Consider the following 20,490-nt stretch of genomic DNA (forward strand, 5'->3'; position numbering starts at 1 on the left):
CCTCAATCTGAACTCAAACAGGGCTCGCGGTCACATGCTTTACTCCAGTAAATGAGTCTTATTTCTGACAGTCAGTTTCTACTAGGGCTGAACGATTAATTGCATTTGCGATAATATCGCGATATGATAAAACACGATTTCCTAACCGCAAAGGCTGCGATTACAGTCTGGTCACGTGACACGCGAGAGTAAAGTCTGCAGAAGAAGCAACTTGGCACATTACACATATCATATGCCTGGCCTAAAAGGGGGAAAAAACGGTGTGTGTTTGATCTATCTAATATTGTGTTGTTCATACTATAGGCTACAGTAGAGGAGGGAGAAAAGATTCTTCTCCAATGATTCTGGATCGATTCTGAGCTTCGATTTTAACTGCAGGTGCGCGGTGGCGCTGCGTGTTTTAGAAACACCCGTATTCTGATTGCTTCCATTATCTCTCTCTTTCTCTCTCTCTCTCTCTCTCTCACACATACACACACACACACACCATAAAATAATATTTCATAACGTCCGGAACGGTTGACGGCGCGAATCGCAATGACATTCGCAGGCTTCTTTGCACAGGATAAGCGCTGTGAGAAACTTTGCTTGATGTCGCGCTTACAGTGCGTGTTCTCGCCCGCCGGTGTTTTCCTTACAAACGCTCAACGAAGGCTTCATTCATGTCGTTAGGAATGCAGTGCGCGTATATTAAAAAATAAGTAACTCACTGACAGAAGGTCTACTCCATGAACTGCCACCTTAACGTGGTGGAGGGGTTTGAGTACCCGAATGACCCTAGGAGCTATGTTTTGTAAAATTGTTATGTTATGTAAAAAAATTTCAAGTATCATACAGTGACAGTGTGGGCTTTAGATCAATAATTTGATCAGTAATTTAGTTTAAATTGTTAATTTAGTTTATTATTTAGATGTATTTCGATGTTTAGTTGAAAAATTTAGTGTCCCCCACTGAGCACGCCAAGCCAGAGGCAACAGTGGCAAGGAAACCAAAACCCCATTAGGTGACCTAATGGAGAAAAATAAACCTTGGGAGAAACCAGGCTCAGTCGGGGTGCCAGTTCTCCTCTGGCCAATTAACAAACAGCGTATTATTATTATTATTCTGGCAGTTCTGGCATGTCTTGGACACTCGGGTGAAGAGAGGGGCGGAGCTGTCAACTGATCACCACCTGGTGGTGAGTTGGATCCGATGGCGGGGGAGGAAGCTGGATAGACTCGGTAGACCCAAACGTACTGTGAGGGTCTGCTGGGAACGTTTGGCCGAGTCTCCTGTCAGAGAGATCTTCAACTCCTGCCTCCGGCAGAGCTTCGACCGGATCCCGAGGGAGGCTGGAGATATTGAGTCCGAGTGGACCATGTTCTCCACCTCCATTGTCAAAGCGGCCGCTCGGAGCTGTGGACGCAAGGTCTCCGGTGCCTGTCGAGGCGGCAATCCCCGAACCCGGTGGTGGACACCGGAAGTAAGGGATGCCGTCAAGCTGAAGAAGGAGTCCTATCGGGCCTGGCTGGCTTGTGGGACTCCTGAGGCAGCTGACATGTACCGGCAGGCTAAACGGACTGCAGCCCGGGTGGTTGTGGAGGCAAAAACTCGGGGCCTGGGAGGAGTTCGGTGAGGCCATGGAAAAAGACTATCGGCTGGCCTCGAAGAGATTCTGGCAAACCGTCCGGCGCCTCAGGAGGGGGAAGCAGTGCCTACCAACGCTGTTTACAGTGGCGATGGGCGGCTGTTGACCTCAACTGGGGATGTTGTCGGACGGTGGAAGGAATACTTCGAGGATCTCCTCAATCCCGCCGTCACGTCTTCCATTGAGGAAGCAGAGGCTGGGGGCTCAGAGGAGGACTCGTCCATCACCCGGGCTGAAGTCACCGAGGTGGTCAAGAAACTCCTCGGTGGCAAGGCACCGGGGGTGGATGAGATCCGCCCTGAGTACCTCAAGTCTCTGGATGTTGTGGGGCTGTCTTGGCTGACACGCCTCTGCAGCATCGCGTGGCGGTCGGGGACAGTGCCTCTGGGATGGCAGACCGGGGTGGTGGTCCCTCTTTTTAAAAAGGGGGACCGGAGGGTGTGTTCCAACTATAGGGGGATCACACTTCTCAGCCTCCCCGGGAAAGTCTATGCCAGGGTACTGGAGAGGAGAATCCGGCCGATAGTGGAACCTCGGATTCAGGAGGAACAGTCTGGTTTTCGTCCCTGTCGTGGAACACTGGACCAGCTCTATACCCTCTACAGGGTGCTGGAGGGTTCATGGGAGTTTGCCCAACCAGTCCACATGTGTTTTGTGGATTTGGAGAAGGCATTCGACTGTGTTCCCCGTGGCGTCCTGTGGAGGGTGCTGGGGGAATATGGGGTCCGGGGTCCTTTGCTGAGGGCTGTCCGGTCCCTGTATGACCGAAGCAGGAGTTTGGTCCGCATTGCCGGCAGTAAGTCAGACTTGTTCCCGGTGCATGTTGGACTCCGGCAGGTCTGCCCTTTGTCGCCGGTTCTGTTCATAATTTTTATGGACAGAATTTCTAGGCGCAGCCAAGGGCCGGAGGGTGTCAGGTTTGGGGACCACACGGTTTCGTCTCTGCTCTTTGCGGATGATGTTGTCGTGTTGGCCCCTTCTAACCAGGACCTTCAGCATGCACTGGGACGGTTTGCAGCCGAGTGTGAAGCGGCTGGGATGGGGATCAGCACCTCCAAATCCGAGGCCATGGTCCTCAGTCGGAAAAGGGTGGGTTGCCCACTTCAGGTTGGTGGAGAGTTCCTGCCCCAAGTGGAGGAGTTCAAGTATCTAGGGGTCTTGTTCACGAGTGAGGGAAGGATGGAACGGGAGATTGACAGACGGATCGGTGCAGCTTCTGCAGTAATGCGGTCGATGTACCGGTCTGTTGTGGTGAAGAAAGAGCTAAGCCGTAAGGCGAAGCTCTCGATTTACCGGTCAATCTACTTTCCTACTCTCACCTATGGTCATGAGCTTTGGGTCATGACCGAAAGGACAAGATCCCGGATACAGGCGGCCGAAATGAGCTTTCTCCGCAGGGTGGCTGGGCGCTCCCTTAGAGATAGGGTGAGAAGCTCAGTCACTCTGGAGGAACTCAGAGTAGAGCCGCTGCTCCTCCACATCGAGAGGGGACAGCTGAGGTGGCTCGGGCATCTGTTCCGGATGCCTCCTGGACGCCTTCCCGGGAAGGTGTTTCGGGCATGTCCAACCGGGAGGAGGCCCCGGGGAAGACCAAGGACACGCTGGAGGGACTATGTCTCCCGGCTGGCCTGGGAACGCCTCGGTGTCCCCCCGGAAGAGCTAGAGGAAGTGTCTAGGGAGAGGGAAGTCTGGGCATCTCTGCTTAGACTGCTGCCCCCGCGACCCGGCCCCGGATAAGCGGAAGATGATGGATGGATGGACTGACAGAAGGTTTTCCATTTCAAATGCTCACGCAGCGCTTTGTGAAGAGTGCTCGCGAGCGCGCGTCTGTGCGCGTCTCAAAATGCTTTTATGACGCAAAATTAATGTAAACACCGTCAGTAATGTCTTAATGAATTAAACAGACAGGGCAAAAACATCTTATATTTCAAAAGAGATTGTGCATTAGTGTGAATGCAGGTCTCCCGCTGTCTATGATGATGTCATGATTAATAATCAAACAACAGTAAAGCTGAGAAAGAGAAAAATCACTCAGTTCAGACACTCTTAAACACTGAAAGCACTCTTTGTTCATTGCTTGTAATATGTTTTTTTGTTCCTCTTTATGATTTACTAGATTATGTTTTGCAGCTATATTAGTCTATATATTTAAAATTATTAACATGCAATTGTTTTAATTAAAATGTTATAATGTCCTAGTTATTTTAAAATAGCTTATAATTACATATATCATAATAAAAAACATTTTAAGTTATAATAAATTAATTAGATTAATTAATAAGGAAAAAGTTCAAGAATGTTTTGTAATCGGATCGTGGGGTACCAATTAAAGATTTCCACCATTACTATACAATGATGTATTGTTGAATAATACAGAAGATAAAGAGTTTAAAAAATAATCGCATATTAAATCGCAATATTAGTAAAAAAAAAAAAAAAAATAAAAAAAAATAATAATAATAATAATAATAATAATAATTCGCAATTAGATTTTTTTCCAACATCGTTCAGCCCTAGTTTCTGCATAAACAAAACTTTACAATCTCAGCTTCAAGAACCAGCCGATCGTTATGGTTCAGAAAATAATTACCATTCATTCACTCACACACACACACACACACATATTAAAGTAAAGTTATTTTATTTCAGCGAGATGCCAAGACCACATTTCTTATTTAATAACTAAAATAATTAATCAAAATTAAAAGACATTTAAAAATAATAATAATAATATTATATATATATATATATATATATATATATATACATTTTGTTTTTTTTTGTTTTTTTTAAATCACAACTTTAAAATTAACATGAAAAGGGTCAATTATATAATTAATTAATAATATACATTATACATATGTGTGTGTGTGTGTGTGTGTGCTTGTTCGTCACTTACAGTGTAAGCATACTTTAATATAATAATAATAATAATAAAATAGGCCCATGACTTTAATGCTGTGATAATTAATTTATAATTACAATATAATAATTAAATTAATATTTATATAATTATAAGATAACACAATTATAAGAACAGAGGGGGAAGGGAAAATGCTCTGAACATGAATATTTATATAATTATATTATATCATAATAAAATAATTATAATTAGGCCCATATTATTTACTTTAATGCTGTAAAATTAATATTGAATATTAAAAATAGATATAATATGATATAGAATATATCATTAAATGTAAATAAATAAATACATACATTTATTTAAATGAACAAACTAATACATTTAAATACATTTAAATACATTCAAATAAATGTAAAGGTCCCATGGCATGAAATTTTCATTTTATGAGGTTTTTCAACATTAATATGAGTTCCCCTAGCCTGAATATGGTCCCCAAGTGGATAGAAATGTTGATCGGTGTAAACCCGAGTTCTGGCTGTCTCTCTCTGCCTTTGAGAAAATGACAGGCCAGACTAGCCAATCCTGAAGTCTCCTGTTATGACATCAGAGCAGGAACGGTTTCCTCCCTTTCCTCCGCCCAGAGAATCTGCCACGCCCATGCAAACGCTCGAGAGATGATCATGGGTTGTGAACGAGTGAACGCTGGCAGTTTCTCAGTGTTTGGATGTACAAATGAAAACAGAAGTCTTTCTTCAGTTCCTTCTGATCTGTGATCAGTGATTTCTGATGTGTAGCTAATTATTTATACTTCTCTCTCTCCAGACAGAGCTGTGTTTTCTATCTTGTGAGTCAGTGTTTTTTTACGTCCTCGTCGCGTCTATCTGTTCTAAAATGTGCATACAGTCATGAGTTTCTGCTCAACATCAGCAGAGCCACATCTTTGGAGATAAACTTCACGCACGCCGAAGCTCGGCCTTCAGCATCCCCGACCCCCAGTACTGCATCTGCCCACAGCGGAGGCACCAAACGCGGGGTGAGATTAAGCAGAAGGGGGTAAGCGTGAGGGTATCTGGGCTAGGCTAGCCAGCTATTCCCACAATAAACTGGATTACATCCGATTACTGCTGCTGTGTCTTTGTTTGCGCTGTGTACTCAACGCGCGTCACTGATGCTTTTATTTTATTTTAAAAATAATGCTATTATCAACACTTACTTTTAACTCGTTCATCTCGACAGCTGTAATGGTACTTTGCATGTGTTACAAAGTTGGTAATAATGATGAAGACGGACTCGGCGTGACTGGGACTCGTGTTTATTCAGAACTCTCAGATACAAACACAATAAACTCGCGCTGACTGACAGTGCTCTCATAACTCAGTAGTTACTATAAATAACTTTGTTAGCAATCGCTGAGCTCAGTCTCTGGTACATTAGTGATGTCCGGTTCGCGAACGATCTTTCTTTTGAACCGGTTCTTTTTAGTGAACCGAACCAGTTCACCAAATCGGACTGAATCGTTCTAAACAATTCGCGTCTCCAGTCAGCGCTGATCCATAATTTACTAAAGTTACTAACTTTCTGACATGAGTGACAGTCCCTCCGACTAGAAATAGACGAATAACCTGAAGTATATGCTGTAACTACAACAGTTCAGACATAGCTCACTGAACTGAGACGTACTGAGAGAACTGATGAGAAGTGAACTCAGGTCCATCCGTCTCTCTGGCAGCTGCTCGTGCCTCGTAGACCTCGTTAAACCACGCCCCCTCCGCTCATTTCAAATGCAAAGATGTCAGCCAATCACAACAGTGGGCGTTTTTACTGAAGTCTCACAGCAGACACGCCTCTTGAAGCAGGGCATTCAGCCACAGGGCAAACAGCAGTATAGAAAAAATGCCTTTTATTTCTAAATTATGACATTTTATGATGTAAAAGTCATACTAACAATATAAGTACACCTCAGGAAACACTATAAAATAATAGAAAATGCCATGCCATGGGACCTTTAAATAAACAAACACCTAAGCAAAAATAAATAAATTAATTAAAATAAATAAAATGTAAATAAACAAACTCATTTAAATAAATGCAAATGTATTTACCAGCAGTTCCTCTGTGGCCTCTCCTCCTACAACACTGCAGACGTCCCCGAAGTTCGCCGCACACACCTGTGGGACGCAAACACACACACACACACACACACACACACCTGTGATCAGCACCAGCCAATCAGAGTCCCTGAACACCAGCCAATCAGAGGCGCTGAACACCAGCCAATCAGAGGCGCTGACCTTCCGCACGTGGAACATCCTGCAGTCGCAGCACATCTCGCAGAAGCGGCGCAGAAACAGCCGCTCCGTGATGTCCTTCCCCACCATCGGCGACATCTTGCAGATTATCTGAGACAACACCATTAACCAGACATTTCAGCATCACTATACTGTATATATATATAAAATAGGCCCATGAGACTTAATTCAATGCTGTGAAAATTAATATTTATGCAAATATAATATCATAGTCCATATTTATTTTATGCTGAGAAAATTAATATTTATGTAAATAATATAATACAAAATGACAATAAAATAGGCACATATGAGTGTAATGTTATGAAAATTAATATTTGTCATTATAATTAGGGATGGGCATTTTATGTATATTCATGTAAATATAATATCATAATAAAGATGATAAAATAGGTCCATATTTATGTTAATGCTGTGAAAATTAACATTTATATAATAATAAAAATGACTATAAAACAGGTACATTGTAATAATTTTAATGCTGTGAAATTGCATATTTTATGTAATACTATATAATATAATAAACTAAAATAGGCCCATATTTACTTTAACGCTGTGAAAATGTATATTTATATAATAACTACAGTAAAGGCCCATATGATTTACTTTATTGCTGTGAACATGTTTATTTATGCAAATATAATAATACAAATTATAATAAAATAGGTACATATTTACTTTAATGCTGTGAAAATTTATATTTTTATAATATAATAACTATAAAAATGCCTATATTATTTACTTTATTGCTGTGAAAATTAATATTTATATAAATATAATACATATACAATTATTATATCATAATAAACATGATAATAAAATAGATCCATAATTTATTTTATGCTGTGAAAATTAATATTTATATAATACAAATGATAATAAAACTAGGCACATATGACTTACATTAATGCTTTGAAAATGTATATTTATGTAAATATAATATCATAATAAAGATGATAATAAAACAGGTCCATATTTATGTTAATGCTGTGAAATTGCATATTGTATATAATATAATACAATATAATATATTAAAATAGGCCAATATTCACTTTTATGCTGTGAAAATGTACATTTATATAATAACTATAAAAAGTCCATATTTGTTTACTTTATTGCTGTGAAAATTAATATTTATGTAAATATAATATAATAAATATAAAATTATATAAAAATTATAATAAAATAGGCACATATGACTCAAGTTAACGTTGTGAAAATGTATATTTATATAATAACTATAAAAAAGTCCATATTTACTTTATAGCTGTGAAAATTTATATTTATGTAAATATAATACAAATCATAATAAAATAGGTACATATTTACTTTAATGCGGTGAAAATTTTTATTTTTATAATATAATAATAAAAACATTATAAAATTGGCCCATATTATTTACTTTATTGCTGTGATATATATATATATATTTATTTTATTTTTTTAAATAACAATATTAAAATAGACCCATATTATATAAAATAAATAATATGGGCCTAATTTTAATAGATAGTATATCAAAAAAATATATTTTCACAGCATTAAATTAAATATGCTTATTTTTGACTATTATTATTATTATTAGTATTGTTTAATGCTGTAAAAAATAAATATTTATATAATTCATTATAGGAATGTGAAACAATATAATAAAAAAAACAATAAAATAAGTCCACGTTTGACTTTATTGCTGTAAAAACATATGATTATAATATAATAACTATAAAAAGTCCATATTATTTACTTTATTGCTGTGAAAATTTATATTTATGTAAATACAAATCATAATAAAATAGGCACATATTTACTTTAATGCTGTGAAAATGTTTATTTTTATAATATAATAATAAAAAAGGATACAACTGGCCCATATTATTTACTTTATTACTGTGAAAATATATACATTTTAAATAATATAATATTAAAATAGACCCATATTATATATAATAAATAATATGGGCCTAATTTGAATAGATATTATATTTAAAAAAATATTTTCACAGCATTAAATTAAATATATGCTTATTTTTGACTATTATAATTATTGTTTAATGCTGTAAAAAATATATATTTATATAATGAATTATAAGAATGTGAAAATATAATAAAACATGTCCACGTTTGACTTTATTGCTGTGAAAGCGTCAGATTATAATATAATAACTATAAAAAGTCCATATTATTTACTTTATTGCTGTGAAAATTAATATTTATGTAAATATAATACAAATCATAATAAAATAGGCACATATTTACTTTAATGCTATGAAAATGTTTATTTTTATAATATAATAATTTTTAAAAAATGATACAACTGGCCCATATTATTTACTTTATTAATGTGAAAATATATACATTTTAAATAATATAATATTAAAATAGACCCATATTATATATAATAAATAATATGGGCCTAATTTGAATAGATATTATATTGAAAAAATATTTTCACAGCATTAAATTAAATATATGCTTATTTTTGACTATTATTATTATTATTATTGTTTAATGCTGTAAAAAATAAATATTTATATAATTAATTATAAGAATGTGAAAATATAATAAAACATGTCCACGTTTGACTTTATTGCTGTGAAAGCGTCAGATTATAATATAATAACTATAAAAAGTCCATATTATTTACTTTATTAATGTGAAAATATATACATTTTAAATAATATAATATTAAAATAGACCCATATTATATATAATAAATAATATGGGCCTAATTTGAATAGATATTATATTGAAAAAATATTTTCACAGCATTAAATTAAATATATGCTTATTTTTGACTATTATTATTATTATTATTGTTTAATGCTGTAAAAAATAAATATTTATATAATTAATTATAAGAATGTGAAAATATAATAAAACATGTCCACGTTTGACTTTATTGCTGTGAAAGCGTCAGATTATAATATAATAACTATAAAAAGTCCATATTATTTACTTTATTGCTGTGAAAATTAATATTTATGTAAATATAATACAAATCATAATAAAATAGGCACATATTTACTTTAATGCTATGAAAATGTTTATATTAATAATAAAAAAAAGATACAACTGGCCCATATTATTTACTTTATTACTGTGAAAATATATACATTTTAAATAATATAATATTAAAATAGACCCATATTATATATAATAAATAATATGGGCCTAATTTGAATAGATATTATATTGAAAAAAAATATTTTCACAGCATTAAATTAAATATATGCTTATATATGCTTATATTATATATGCTTATATAATAAATATATGCTTATTTTTGACTATTATTATTATTATTATTATTTAATGCTGTAAAAAACATATACTTATATAATGAATTCTAAGAATGTGAAAATATGCTAAAACATGTCCAGGTTTGAGTTTATTGCTGTGAAAGTGTGAGATTGTGTAGTATTATAATGCGTATGGAAGTAGAGGAGGGTCTGCTCACCGACATGGCTTCGGTCTTCACATCATCATTGCTGTCCGGAGCGGTCAGATCCACCAGAACCGGACACACCAGACTCTCCACATCCCCTCGCTCGATCAGCTCCTGCTCCAGCAGAACCAGCAGCGCCGCCTGACTCGTCTTACGCACCTGAGGCAGGAAACACCAGCAGCTGACCCAGGAGTCATGTGACCCACCCAGGAGTCATGTGACCCACCCAGCAGTCATGTGACCGCCCCAGGAGTCATGTGACCCACCCAGCAGTCATGTGACCGCCCCATCAGTCATGTGACCCCACCCATCAGTCATGTGACCGCCCCATCAGTCATGTGACCCCACCCATCAGTCATGTGACCGCCCCATCAGTCATGTGACCCACCCATCAGTCATGTGACCGCCCGAGCCCGACCCACTCCCACTCCCACTCACCAGGTTGTTCTGGTCCGCCAGGTATCGGACCACGATGGGCAGCAGGTACTTGGAGAAGGCCAGTGGGATGGAGGGCCGGTTCTCCTGGCAGAAGATGGCGATGTGTGGGATTTGCTCCATGAGCTCCGCCCGAACCGTCGGCTCTGAGGAACAAACACACATCCAAACCTCATCATCATGTGCAGGGAAATATGGCTTCATGTGGATGAATGTGCATATTAGGGCTGCGTATTGACACAAATCGATTCTATTTCGATTCACAAGCTTTCGATTCAATTCAATATGGATTATTTTGGATATATATCAGGTACAATACATGGAAAATGTTCTGAAGGAAAACTCATTTCTGAACTGATGTTGTAAACTATGAGAGTTATTTGATACTACATTAACTGATTTGTATACAAACACTTAACCTCTCCACAGGTGGGACGCCTGGTGCTCTTTTTTTATCGCCTTTTTCATATCATATATTTAAGTAATTATCACAAATTAGGTATCATTTGAAAGCTTACAAACTCAAAATTCATCCTGTGAAAACCGTTTTGAAATCGGACATTGTGTTGCCATGGAAACGTTACTCTAAATTATTCTAGCAGGCTCCTCCCCCTAGTGGGCGGTGTCATGTTTCATATTACAACAATTATTTTAACTACTTTATATTCAAAATCTTTTCCAATCTTGACAAAACGCATATTGTCGGAAAGGTCTCAAGGGTCTCAAGGGTCCATATTTGGTGACTGTTTTGTGATGGAAGTAATATTTGGACAGAAATTTACAGGAAAATGCATCAAAACAACAATAAATGGAATTTGAATGACACCCGGTGGCTATTTTTGGTACAGCACCCTAAACAACATCTCATGGGGACTTCAATTTTTGTGATATCAACTTCAAATTTGGAACACAAATTGGTTAGACATATGGCTTTGATTTTATAGTAATTTTAGAGTAAATTCTTTTTTGTAAAATATATATTTTATATTAAATAAAAAATATTTAGTACAGTATTTTTCATTTACAGTAAATTTAAACTTCCATAACTATTTCATACTTTCATATTTTGAATTGCTTTCACTTCAGCAATAATCTGCAGAGTGTCGTCTTTAAAACGAGACCAAACTTTGGTCTATATTCCAAAGCATTCTTGAATTACAGCCCTTTAAGTTTGGATAGTGCATTTTCATGTGTATTCTCAAAAAGGGTGGTGACAGTCAAAGGGTTAAATGACACTAAATTATGTTTTTTTTTTAAATATAATAATAAACTTATAATATTTACTTTACAATTACATAATCATAATTCTACTCCAATTAGTTTTTTTTTTTTAATATAAACATTTAAAGGGTGGCCGTCATAAAAACTTGCCAGATTTATTAAATATTGAAGAAGAATGACAATCAATATCCTCTGTAATGGTGCATATGTTCAGCAAATGCTCCACTCTAGAGTTAATTTTTCTAGCTGACTAATGAGTTTATGCTTTTCTGAGGTAAATGTGACGTTATGTGACATTGTTTACTTGTAAGCCGTTTTCCTGACGTCTTTTCGCTATTCTCTGTGATATGATCTGGATTTCAGTGAGTCGTCCTGTATCTTTAACACACTTTCAGAAGCTCATGTGTGTTTATTTTGTGCTGTTACTGGTGTTAATGCGGAGGAAGATCAGCTCATCTGCTTCTCTAGAGCGGAGCGATCTCACGCCACAGAGCCAAAACGCTATTTATGCTTTTGAATTTCTTAATAAAATGGACGTAATTTAAAATCTGAGACTTTGTTTCATATCAAAAGTAATAAAGCACAAAGATTATAGTGATTTATTGGACAGGAGGCGGGCTGCAATGTTCATTTCATTCACTAACTGAAAACAGGATGAAGCGATTCTTGGGATTTAAGAATCGATATTGTTTCGTAAAAATGAGAATCGATTAAAATCGAGAAATCGATATTTTTTACCCAGCCCTAATGCATATGCAAATGATATGCAGATGAGGATATGCATAGTAAAATGAGGCGTTGTAAACTCCATATATGGACATTTGGAGGAGGAGACGCTTGTCCGCAGGATCTTCCGCAGGCTGGGGTTTATAATAGAGTGTATAATAATATAATATAAAGAGTGTGTGTTGTCCACTGTACCGGAGTCGTCTGCGAGTCGGCCGATCCTCTCCAGCACACACACACACTCGCGCTCATCCTCACTGACGGCTCGGAGTGTGTCCAGGAGACTGCGGGCCACCATCTGCCTGCCAAACACACATTAGGAGCAACACATTTCACGCTCAAACAACTTATACTGCAAATAGCACTGTTGCATTGTGGGATACATGCTTTGACGAATGTAGCAGGTCGTTTTCAATTTGACTACGGCGGGAATAAAAGGCAAGGATCACACCAAATACTGCTCTCCAAGTCTTTAAAATGCGCAGTTTATTGCCATGACGGTTTTTAACATGAGCTCTTAAATCTTGACTATGTGGTTTCCGCCACAGAATAAAGAATAAAAAGACTTTCACGCAATTGCGAGTTTAAATAATTGTGATATAAACTCTTTCCTCAGAATTGGACTTTATATCTCACAATTCTGAGAAAAGTAGTAACAATTGAAAGAGTCAAAATTGCGTTTATATCATGTTTAGGCACAACATTATGACCTAATATTGCGACCCTGACCCGTGGAGGCATGACTCCTCTAGACCCCTGAAGGTGTGCTGTGGGATCTGGCACCAAGATGTTAGCAGCAGATCCTTTAAGTCCTGTAAGTTGTGAGGTTTGGCCTCGCCGGCTCGCCTTCTTCCCATAGTGCACCTGGTGCCATGTGTCACACACACACACACACACACACACACACACACACACACACACACACACACTGTGTTTATCAGTGTGTGTGTGTGTGTGTGTTTATCAGTGTGTGAGTGTTTATCAGTGTGTGTGTGTGTTTATCAGTGTGTGTGTGTGTGTGTGTGTGTGTGTGTGTGTGTGTGTTTATCAGTGTGTGTGAGTGTTTATCAGTGTGTGTGTGTGTGTGTTTATCAGTGTGTGAGTGTTTATCAGTGTGTGTGAGTGTTTATCAGTGTGTGTGTGTGTTTATCAGTGTGTGTGTGTGTGTGAGTGTTTATCAGTGTGTGTGTGTGTGTGTGAGTGTTTATCAGTGTGTGTGAGTGTTTATCAGTGTCTGTTTATCAGTGTGTGTGTGTGTTTATCAGTGTGTGTGTGTTTATCAGTGTGTGTGTGTGTGTGTGTTTATCAGTGTGTGTGTGTGTTTATCAGTGTGTGTGAGTGTTTATCAGTGTGTGTGTGTGTGTTTATCAGTGTGTGTGTGTGTGTTTATCAGTGTGTGTGTGTGTGTGTTTATCAGTGTGTGTGTGTGTGTGTGTGTGTTTATCAGTGTGTGTGAGTGTTTATCAGTGTGTGTGTGTGTTTATCAGTGTGTGTGTGTGTGTGAGTGTTTATCAGTGTGTGTGTGTGTGTGTGTGTGTGTGTGTGTGAGAGTGTTTATCAGTATGTGTGAGTGTTTATCAGTGTGTGTGAGTGTTTATCAGTGTGTGTGTGTGTGTTTATCAGTGTGTGTGTGTGTGTGTTTATCAGTGTGTGTGAGTGTTTATCAGTGTGTGTGTGTGTTTATCAGTGTGTGTGTGTGTTTATCAGTGTGTGTGTGTGTTTATCAGTGTGTGTGTGTGTGTTTATCAGTGTGTGTGAGTGTTTATCAGTGTGTGTGTGTGTTTATCAGTGTGTGTGTGTGTTTATCAGTGTGTGTGTGTGTGTTTATCAGTGTGTGTGAGTGTTTATCAGTGTGTGTGTGTGTTTATCAGTGTGTGTGTGTGTGTTTATCAGTGTGTGTGTGTGTGTTTATCAGTGTGTGTGTGTGTGTTTATCAGTGTGTGTGTGTGTGTTTATCAGTGTGTGTGTGTTTATCAGTGTGTGTGTGTGTGTGTGTGTGTTTATCAGTGTGTGTGTGTGTGTTTATCAGTGTGTGTGTGTGTGTGTTTATCAGTGTGTGTGTGTGTTTATCAGTGTGTGTGTGAGTGTTTATCAGTGTGTGTGTGTGAGTGTTTATCAGTGTGTGTGAGTGTTTATCAGTGTGTGTGTGTGTGTTTATCAGTGTGTGTGTGTGTGTGTGTGTGTGTGTTTATCAGTGTGTGTGTGTGTTTATCAGTGTGTGAGTGTTTAGATTAGATTAGATTAGATTAGATTCAACTTTATTGTCATTACACAAGTACAAGTACAAGGCAACGAAATGCAGTTTAGGTCTAACCAGAAGTGCAATAGCAGCAAGTGCAGGATATATACAATGGTTGCGTAAGTGCAGGACATAAAATGTTCTGAATATATATAAATATGTATAAGTAGAGAGATGGTTATTACTATAAGTAGAACTGAATTTACAGATGAATATATACAGTGAATAAATATACAGATGGCTATTACTATAAACAGAATTTACAGGTGAATATGTACTATGAATAAATATACAGACGGTTATTACTTGAACAGAATTTTACAGTTAGAGGTATACAGTAATATGTTAGGCTAATATGAGGAATATAGCAGTGGATTAAGTTAGTACAATAAATTATGGACAGAGCTATCCGAAAGAAAGTGTAAAAGTGCAGTGGAAAGTGGTTGCATATTCCAGTTAGAAGTACGGTGCAAAATGCAAATGTAAACATTGTTTATCAGTGTGTGTGAGTGTTTATCAGTGTGTGTGAGTGTTTATCAGTGTGTGTGTGTGTGTGTGTGTTTATCAGTGTGTGTGTGTGTGTGTGTTTATCAGTGTGTGTGTGTGTGTGTGTGTGTGTGTGTGTGTGTGTGTGTGTGTGTGTGTGTGAGTGTTTATCAGTGTGTATGAGTGTGTTTATCAGTGTGTGTGAGTGTTTATCAGTGTGTGTGTGAGTGTTTATCAGTGTGTGTGAGTGTTTATCAGTGTGTGTGAGTGTTTATCAGTGTGTGTGTGAGTGTTTATCAGTGTGTGTGAGTGTGTTTATCAGTGTGTGTGTGTGTGTTTATCAGTGTGTGTGTGAGTGTTTATCAGTGTGTGTGTGAGTGTTTATCAGTGTGTGTGAGTGTTTATCAGTGTGTGTGAGTGTTTATCAGTGTGTGTGAGTGTTTATCAGTGTGTGTGTGTGTGTGTGTGTTTATCAGTGTGTGTGTGTGTGTGTGTGTTTATCAGTGTGTGTGTGTGTGTGTGTGTGTGTGTGTGTGAGTGTTTATCAGTGTGTATGAGTGTGTTTATCAGTGTGTGTGAGTGTTTATCAGTGTGTGTGTGAGTGTTTATCAGTGTGTGTGAGTGTTTATCAGTGTGTGTGAGTGTTTATCAGTGTGTGTGTGAGTGTTTATCAGTGTGTGTGAGTGTGTTTATCAGTGTGTGTGTGTGTGTTTATCAGTGTGTGTGTGAGTGTTTATCAGTGTGTGTGTGAGTGTTTATCAGTGTGTGTGAGTGTTTATCAGTGTGTGTGAGTGTTTATCAGTGTGTGTGAGTGTTTATCAGTGTGTGTGTGTGTGTGTGTTTATCAGTGTGTGTGAGTGTTTATCAGTGTGTGTGAGTGTTTATCAGTGTGTGTGAGTGTTTATCAGTGTGTGTGTGTGTGTGTGTGTGTTTATCAGTGTGTGTGTGTGTTTATCAGTGTGTGTGAGTGTTTATCAGTGTGTGTGAGTGTTTATCAGTGTGTGTGAGTGTTTATCAGTGTGTGTGTGTGTGTGTGTTTATCAGTGTGTGTGAGTGTTTATCAGTGTGTGTGAGTGTTTATCAGTGTGTGTGAGTGTTTATCAGTGTGTGTGAGTGTTTATCAGTGTGTGTGTGTGTGTGTGTTTATCAGTGTGTGTGAGTGTTTATCAGTGTGTGTGAGTGTTTATCAGTGTGTGTGAGTGTTTATCAGTGTGTGTGTGTGTGTGTGTGTGTGTTTATCAGTGTGTGTGTGTGTTTATCAGTGTGTGTGAGTGTTTATCAGTGTGTGTGAGTGTTTATCAGTGTGTGTGAGTGTTTATCAGTGTGTGTGTTTATTAGTGTGTGTGTGTGTGTGTGTGTGTGTGTGTTTGTTTATCAGTGTGTGTGTGTGTGTGTGTGTGTGTGTTTATCAGTGTGTGTGTGTGTTTATCAGTGTGTGTGTGTTTATCAGTGTGTGTGTGTTTATCAGTGTGTGTGTGTGTGTGTGTGTGTGTGTGTGTGTGTGTGTGTGTGTGTGTGTGTGTGTGTGTGTGTGTGTGTGAGTGAGTGTTTATCAGTGTGTGTGTTTATCAGTGTGTGTGTGTGTGTGTGTGTGTGTTTATCAGTGTGTGTGAGTTTATCAGTGTGTGTGTGTGTGTGTGTGAGTGTTTATCAGTGTGTGTGAGTTTATCAGTGTGTGTGAGTGTGTGTGTGTGTGTGTGTGTGTGTGTGTGTGTGTGTGTGTGTGTGTGTGTGTGTTTATCAGTGTGTGTGTGTGTGTGTGAGTGTTTATCAGTGTGTGTGAGTTTATCAGTGTGTGTGTGTGTGTGTGAGTGTTTATCAGTGTGTGTGAGTTTATCAGTGTGTGTGTGTGTGTGTGTGAGTGTTTATCAGTGTGTGTGAGTTTATCAGTGTGTGTGAGTGTGTGTGTGTGTGTGTGTGTGTGTGTGTGTGTGTGTGTGTGTGTGTGTGTGTGTGTGTGTGTGTGTGTGTGTGTGTTTATCAGTGTGTGTGTGTGTGTGTGTGTGTGTGTGTGAGCGTTTGGTGTGTTTACCTGTTGAAGACGTTCTCGCTGCTGATGTACTTGTCGAGTCGGCCTATTGGACTCAACATCTCATCCTGAGACACGAAATCCAGCACTGAAGGCACAATAATGGCATCAGAGTCTGAGCTGAATCCATCCACACCAACTACAGACACATGCAGAGACGGCATGAGCAAAACACACACATCCCATAATCCACACCAACTACAGACACATGCAGAGACGGCATGAGCAAAACACACACATCCCATAATCCACACCAACTACAGACACATGCAGAGACGGCATGAGCAAAACACACACATCCCATAATCCACACCAACTACAGACACATGCAGAGACGGCATGAGCAAAACACACACATCCCATAATCCCCACCAACTACAGACACATGCAGAGACGGCATGAGCAAAACACACACATCCCATAATCCCCAGCGCCAGTCACGTTTATCACATTCATCAGATTAGAGCTTGTGATGATATCAAGATTCGCTACATTGCTTTATGCGGAGAATATTGGATATATTAGTGTGTTATGCGCCAATATTGAGGATTAGAGATTTTTGTTCAATTTATGATGATGATGATGAGATAAATTAACAGGATTTTACTACGACGGGAATAAAAGACAAGCATAACTCCAAATATTGCTCTCCGAGTCTTTAAAAGTCGTACATGACTTAACTATAAAAACAGTGTTTAATATGAGCTCTTACTCAGACATTATGACTAAGAATAAAAATGTAATTGCGACCATCTTGCGAATTGTAATATATAAACTCCCAATTTTACTCAGAATTGGACTTTATAACTTGAGAAAATGATTCAGAATTGCAAATGAACTTCAAATTCAAGGACTTTCCAGGTCGGATAGCCTCAAACTGAAGGATTGTTTCACTGTAAGATACATTAATGCAGTTTTGATGTGTCAAACACAACCAAGCGCGCGCTGAAGTGACGGCGTTTCCATTAACCGATGTTACGCGATTAAAACATATTTTTTTCCTCTTGTGATGAGTCGTTCCAGAAACGATGGCATGTATGTCGGCAGGTTTGTGTTTCCCAGCCTCCACACTAGCCGGTATTTTTAACGGAAGGAGACGTGGCGAGTTATTCAGGCATTACTTAAAATTAAAACAGCGAAATGTTTGAATTTGCATGGTGGGAACTCAAAGGGGGTTTTTTTGCACTTTGTTATTTTGGCTTGGAATTTCGTTGGTTGGAAATATGAACTGAATTTAGAAATGCTTTTTGAAATTATAAACTTTGCGTTTAATAAACGAAAAACATTTTTGTGCAAAATAATCCACGGCCTTTGTTGTTAATGAGCACATTTACATGCACACCAGTAAACTGACAACGCCGCGTTTACATGACTTTATTAATAAATCGGATTATTTCCTTGTAGTGATGTCAAACATAATAATTTCCGTATCTGACTCAGAGTATTCCATATGTTATGGAACATAAAGCTTACACTGAAGTTTTTGACTGATTCCCTAGTTATTTTTTGTTCTGACGTTTTACTCAGGAGACAGCTGCCTGATAGAAATGTGATTTTTGTTTGTTTTATGGCATTTTGCTTGTTTTTTTTTCATTACGTCAAAAGGCTTCGCGGTCCGGATTCGAACCAAAGTCCGCTAGTTGGCCTACAGTAAAGCAACATCACAGAACCAAGAGTGCTCCGCCATAACTTCCGGCAAGTGAGGTCAAAATACGAGCGTGGTCATAGATGTAGATGCCTCATTAGCGCCCGCACGGATCAGTAGAATGAGGCATCTACTATCGATACATCTATGACCACACTCGTATTTTGACCTCACTCTCCGGAAGTTATGTCTGAGCTCAGAGATGATCATGTTCGTCTGATAAGAGGTAAAATAATATCATAAATACTGCTGGGTTTCTCTCAGAAGCTGATGGTTTGTCTAGATCAGACCCTTTTTCATCATCTGGTGTCCTTTAAAGCTGCACTGAAACTGACATTTGGACCGTTTGGAGCCCATTGAAGTCCATTATATGGAGAAAAACCCTGGAATGTTTTCATAAAAAAACTTAATTTCTTTCATTTGGACAACTTTAAAGGAGATTTTCTCCATATTTATCATCCAGATTTACAAATAGTTCGACCAAATATTGTCCTAGCAAACCACACATCAGTGGAAAGATTAAAATTGATTGGTTTTGTGCTCCAGGGTCACATATAACACGTAAACACAATAAGACATTTGACAATTGTGCTGAATAATGACACTAATTGTCTTCTTTAGAGCTGCTTTACAAGCTGAAATTTCATTTCTCTCATGTTTGATGAAGTTTGCATCGTTGAATCTATTATTTTTAAAGCCAAACACAGCTGTCTAGTGCAAAAGCACTATGTTTTGACTTACATTGTTGTCTTATTCAGTGTGTATATGCATATTAACCCCAGCATTACAGTCGGATACGGTTTGCGCGGGTCACGTGACCTGATGTTTATGAATCACATTAAAGCGTAAAGTTGACAACATGCTAACGCTATCCACACCCACACACACACACACACACACACACACACACACACACACACACACACAGATGAAACTCACATCCGTCCGTGTCCTCCTGCGAGTCCTGCAGCAGAGAGAGATCTGAAACACACAACACGATCAGTGAGAGTGTGTGTGTGTGAGAGAGAGTGTGTTTAGTCAGAAGTGTGTGTGTTCGTGTGTTTAGCTCTACACACCCGCCATCGTGCGCTGCTTCTACATTTAACCCGCTTCTGTGCTGATGGCCACACAAACTACACAAAACTACACAAAAACACACAAAACACGCGCCTCAGAACTCCAGTCGAGCACTGCCGCCGGGCCCGCGCACTGATCCTTTATCACGCACGCGCCGAGCGCAGCCTCTAGAACGCGCACGCACGGATACTATTCAACGCATGCGCAGTTTTTTTTTTATTATTAGAATACAATTCTTTACAAAACACAATTTACAAAATCTCTCGTTGGGAGACTAAAGTGCAGAACATAGTTAGGTAGAACAAAATATAATAATAATATAAAATAAAATAAATTAAGCAAGGCAAGGCATTACAGTCCATAAGGCATGTCAAAGTTGTACACA

General features: G+C 38.2%; 1 protein-coding gene across 8 annotated transcripts in view; it reads right to left on the reverse strand.

The window, feature by feature from the left end:
• Positions 1-20,267, reverse strand: part of ppp4r1 (protein phosphatase 4, regulatory subunit 1) — a 69,015-nt gene extending 48,748 nt beyond the window's left edge. For 3 of the 8 annotated variants that reach the window (XR_013815682.1, XM_079806413.1, XM_079806410.1), the window contains exons 1-8: positions 20,105-20,267; positions 19,968-20,009; positions 17,387-17,471; positions 12,825-12,931; positions 10,686-10,828; positions 10,260-10,406; positions 6,785-6,892; positions 6,596-6,661 (exon numbers count right to left, since the gene is read on the reverse strand). Coding sequence is in view for 7 of the 8 variants with exons in the window: in XM_079806413.1 (XP_079662539.1) it covers positions 6,596-6,661; positions 6,785-6,892; positions 10,260-10,406; positions 10,686-10,828; positions 12,825-12,931; positions 17,387-17,471; positions 19,968-20,009; positions 20,105-20,111 (705 nt within the window). In the remaining variant the exon portion in view is untranslated. Of the gene's footprint in view, positions 1-6,595; positions 6,662-6,784; positions 6,893-10,259; positions 10,407-10,685; positions 10,829-12,824; positions 12,932-13,358; positions 13,864-17,386; positions 17,523-19,967; positions 20,010-20,104 lie in introns of all 8 variants that reach the window. The other 5 variants (XM_079806408.1, XM_079806411.1, XM_079806407.1 and 2 more) reach the window with 5 other exon arrangements.
• Between the last annotated feature and the right edge of the window lie 223 nt (positions 20,268-20,490).

The sequence above is a fragment of the Gobio gobio genome, assembly GCF_949357685.1.
Source record: "Gobio gobio genome assembly, chromosome: 23".
Classification (NCBI taxonomy): Eukaryota; Metazoa; Chordata; class Actinopteri; order Cypriniformes; family Gobionidae; genus Gobio; species Gobio gobio.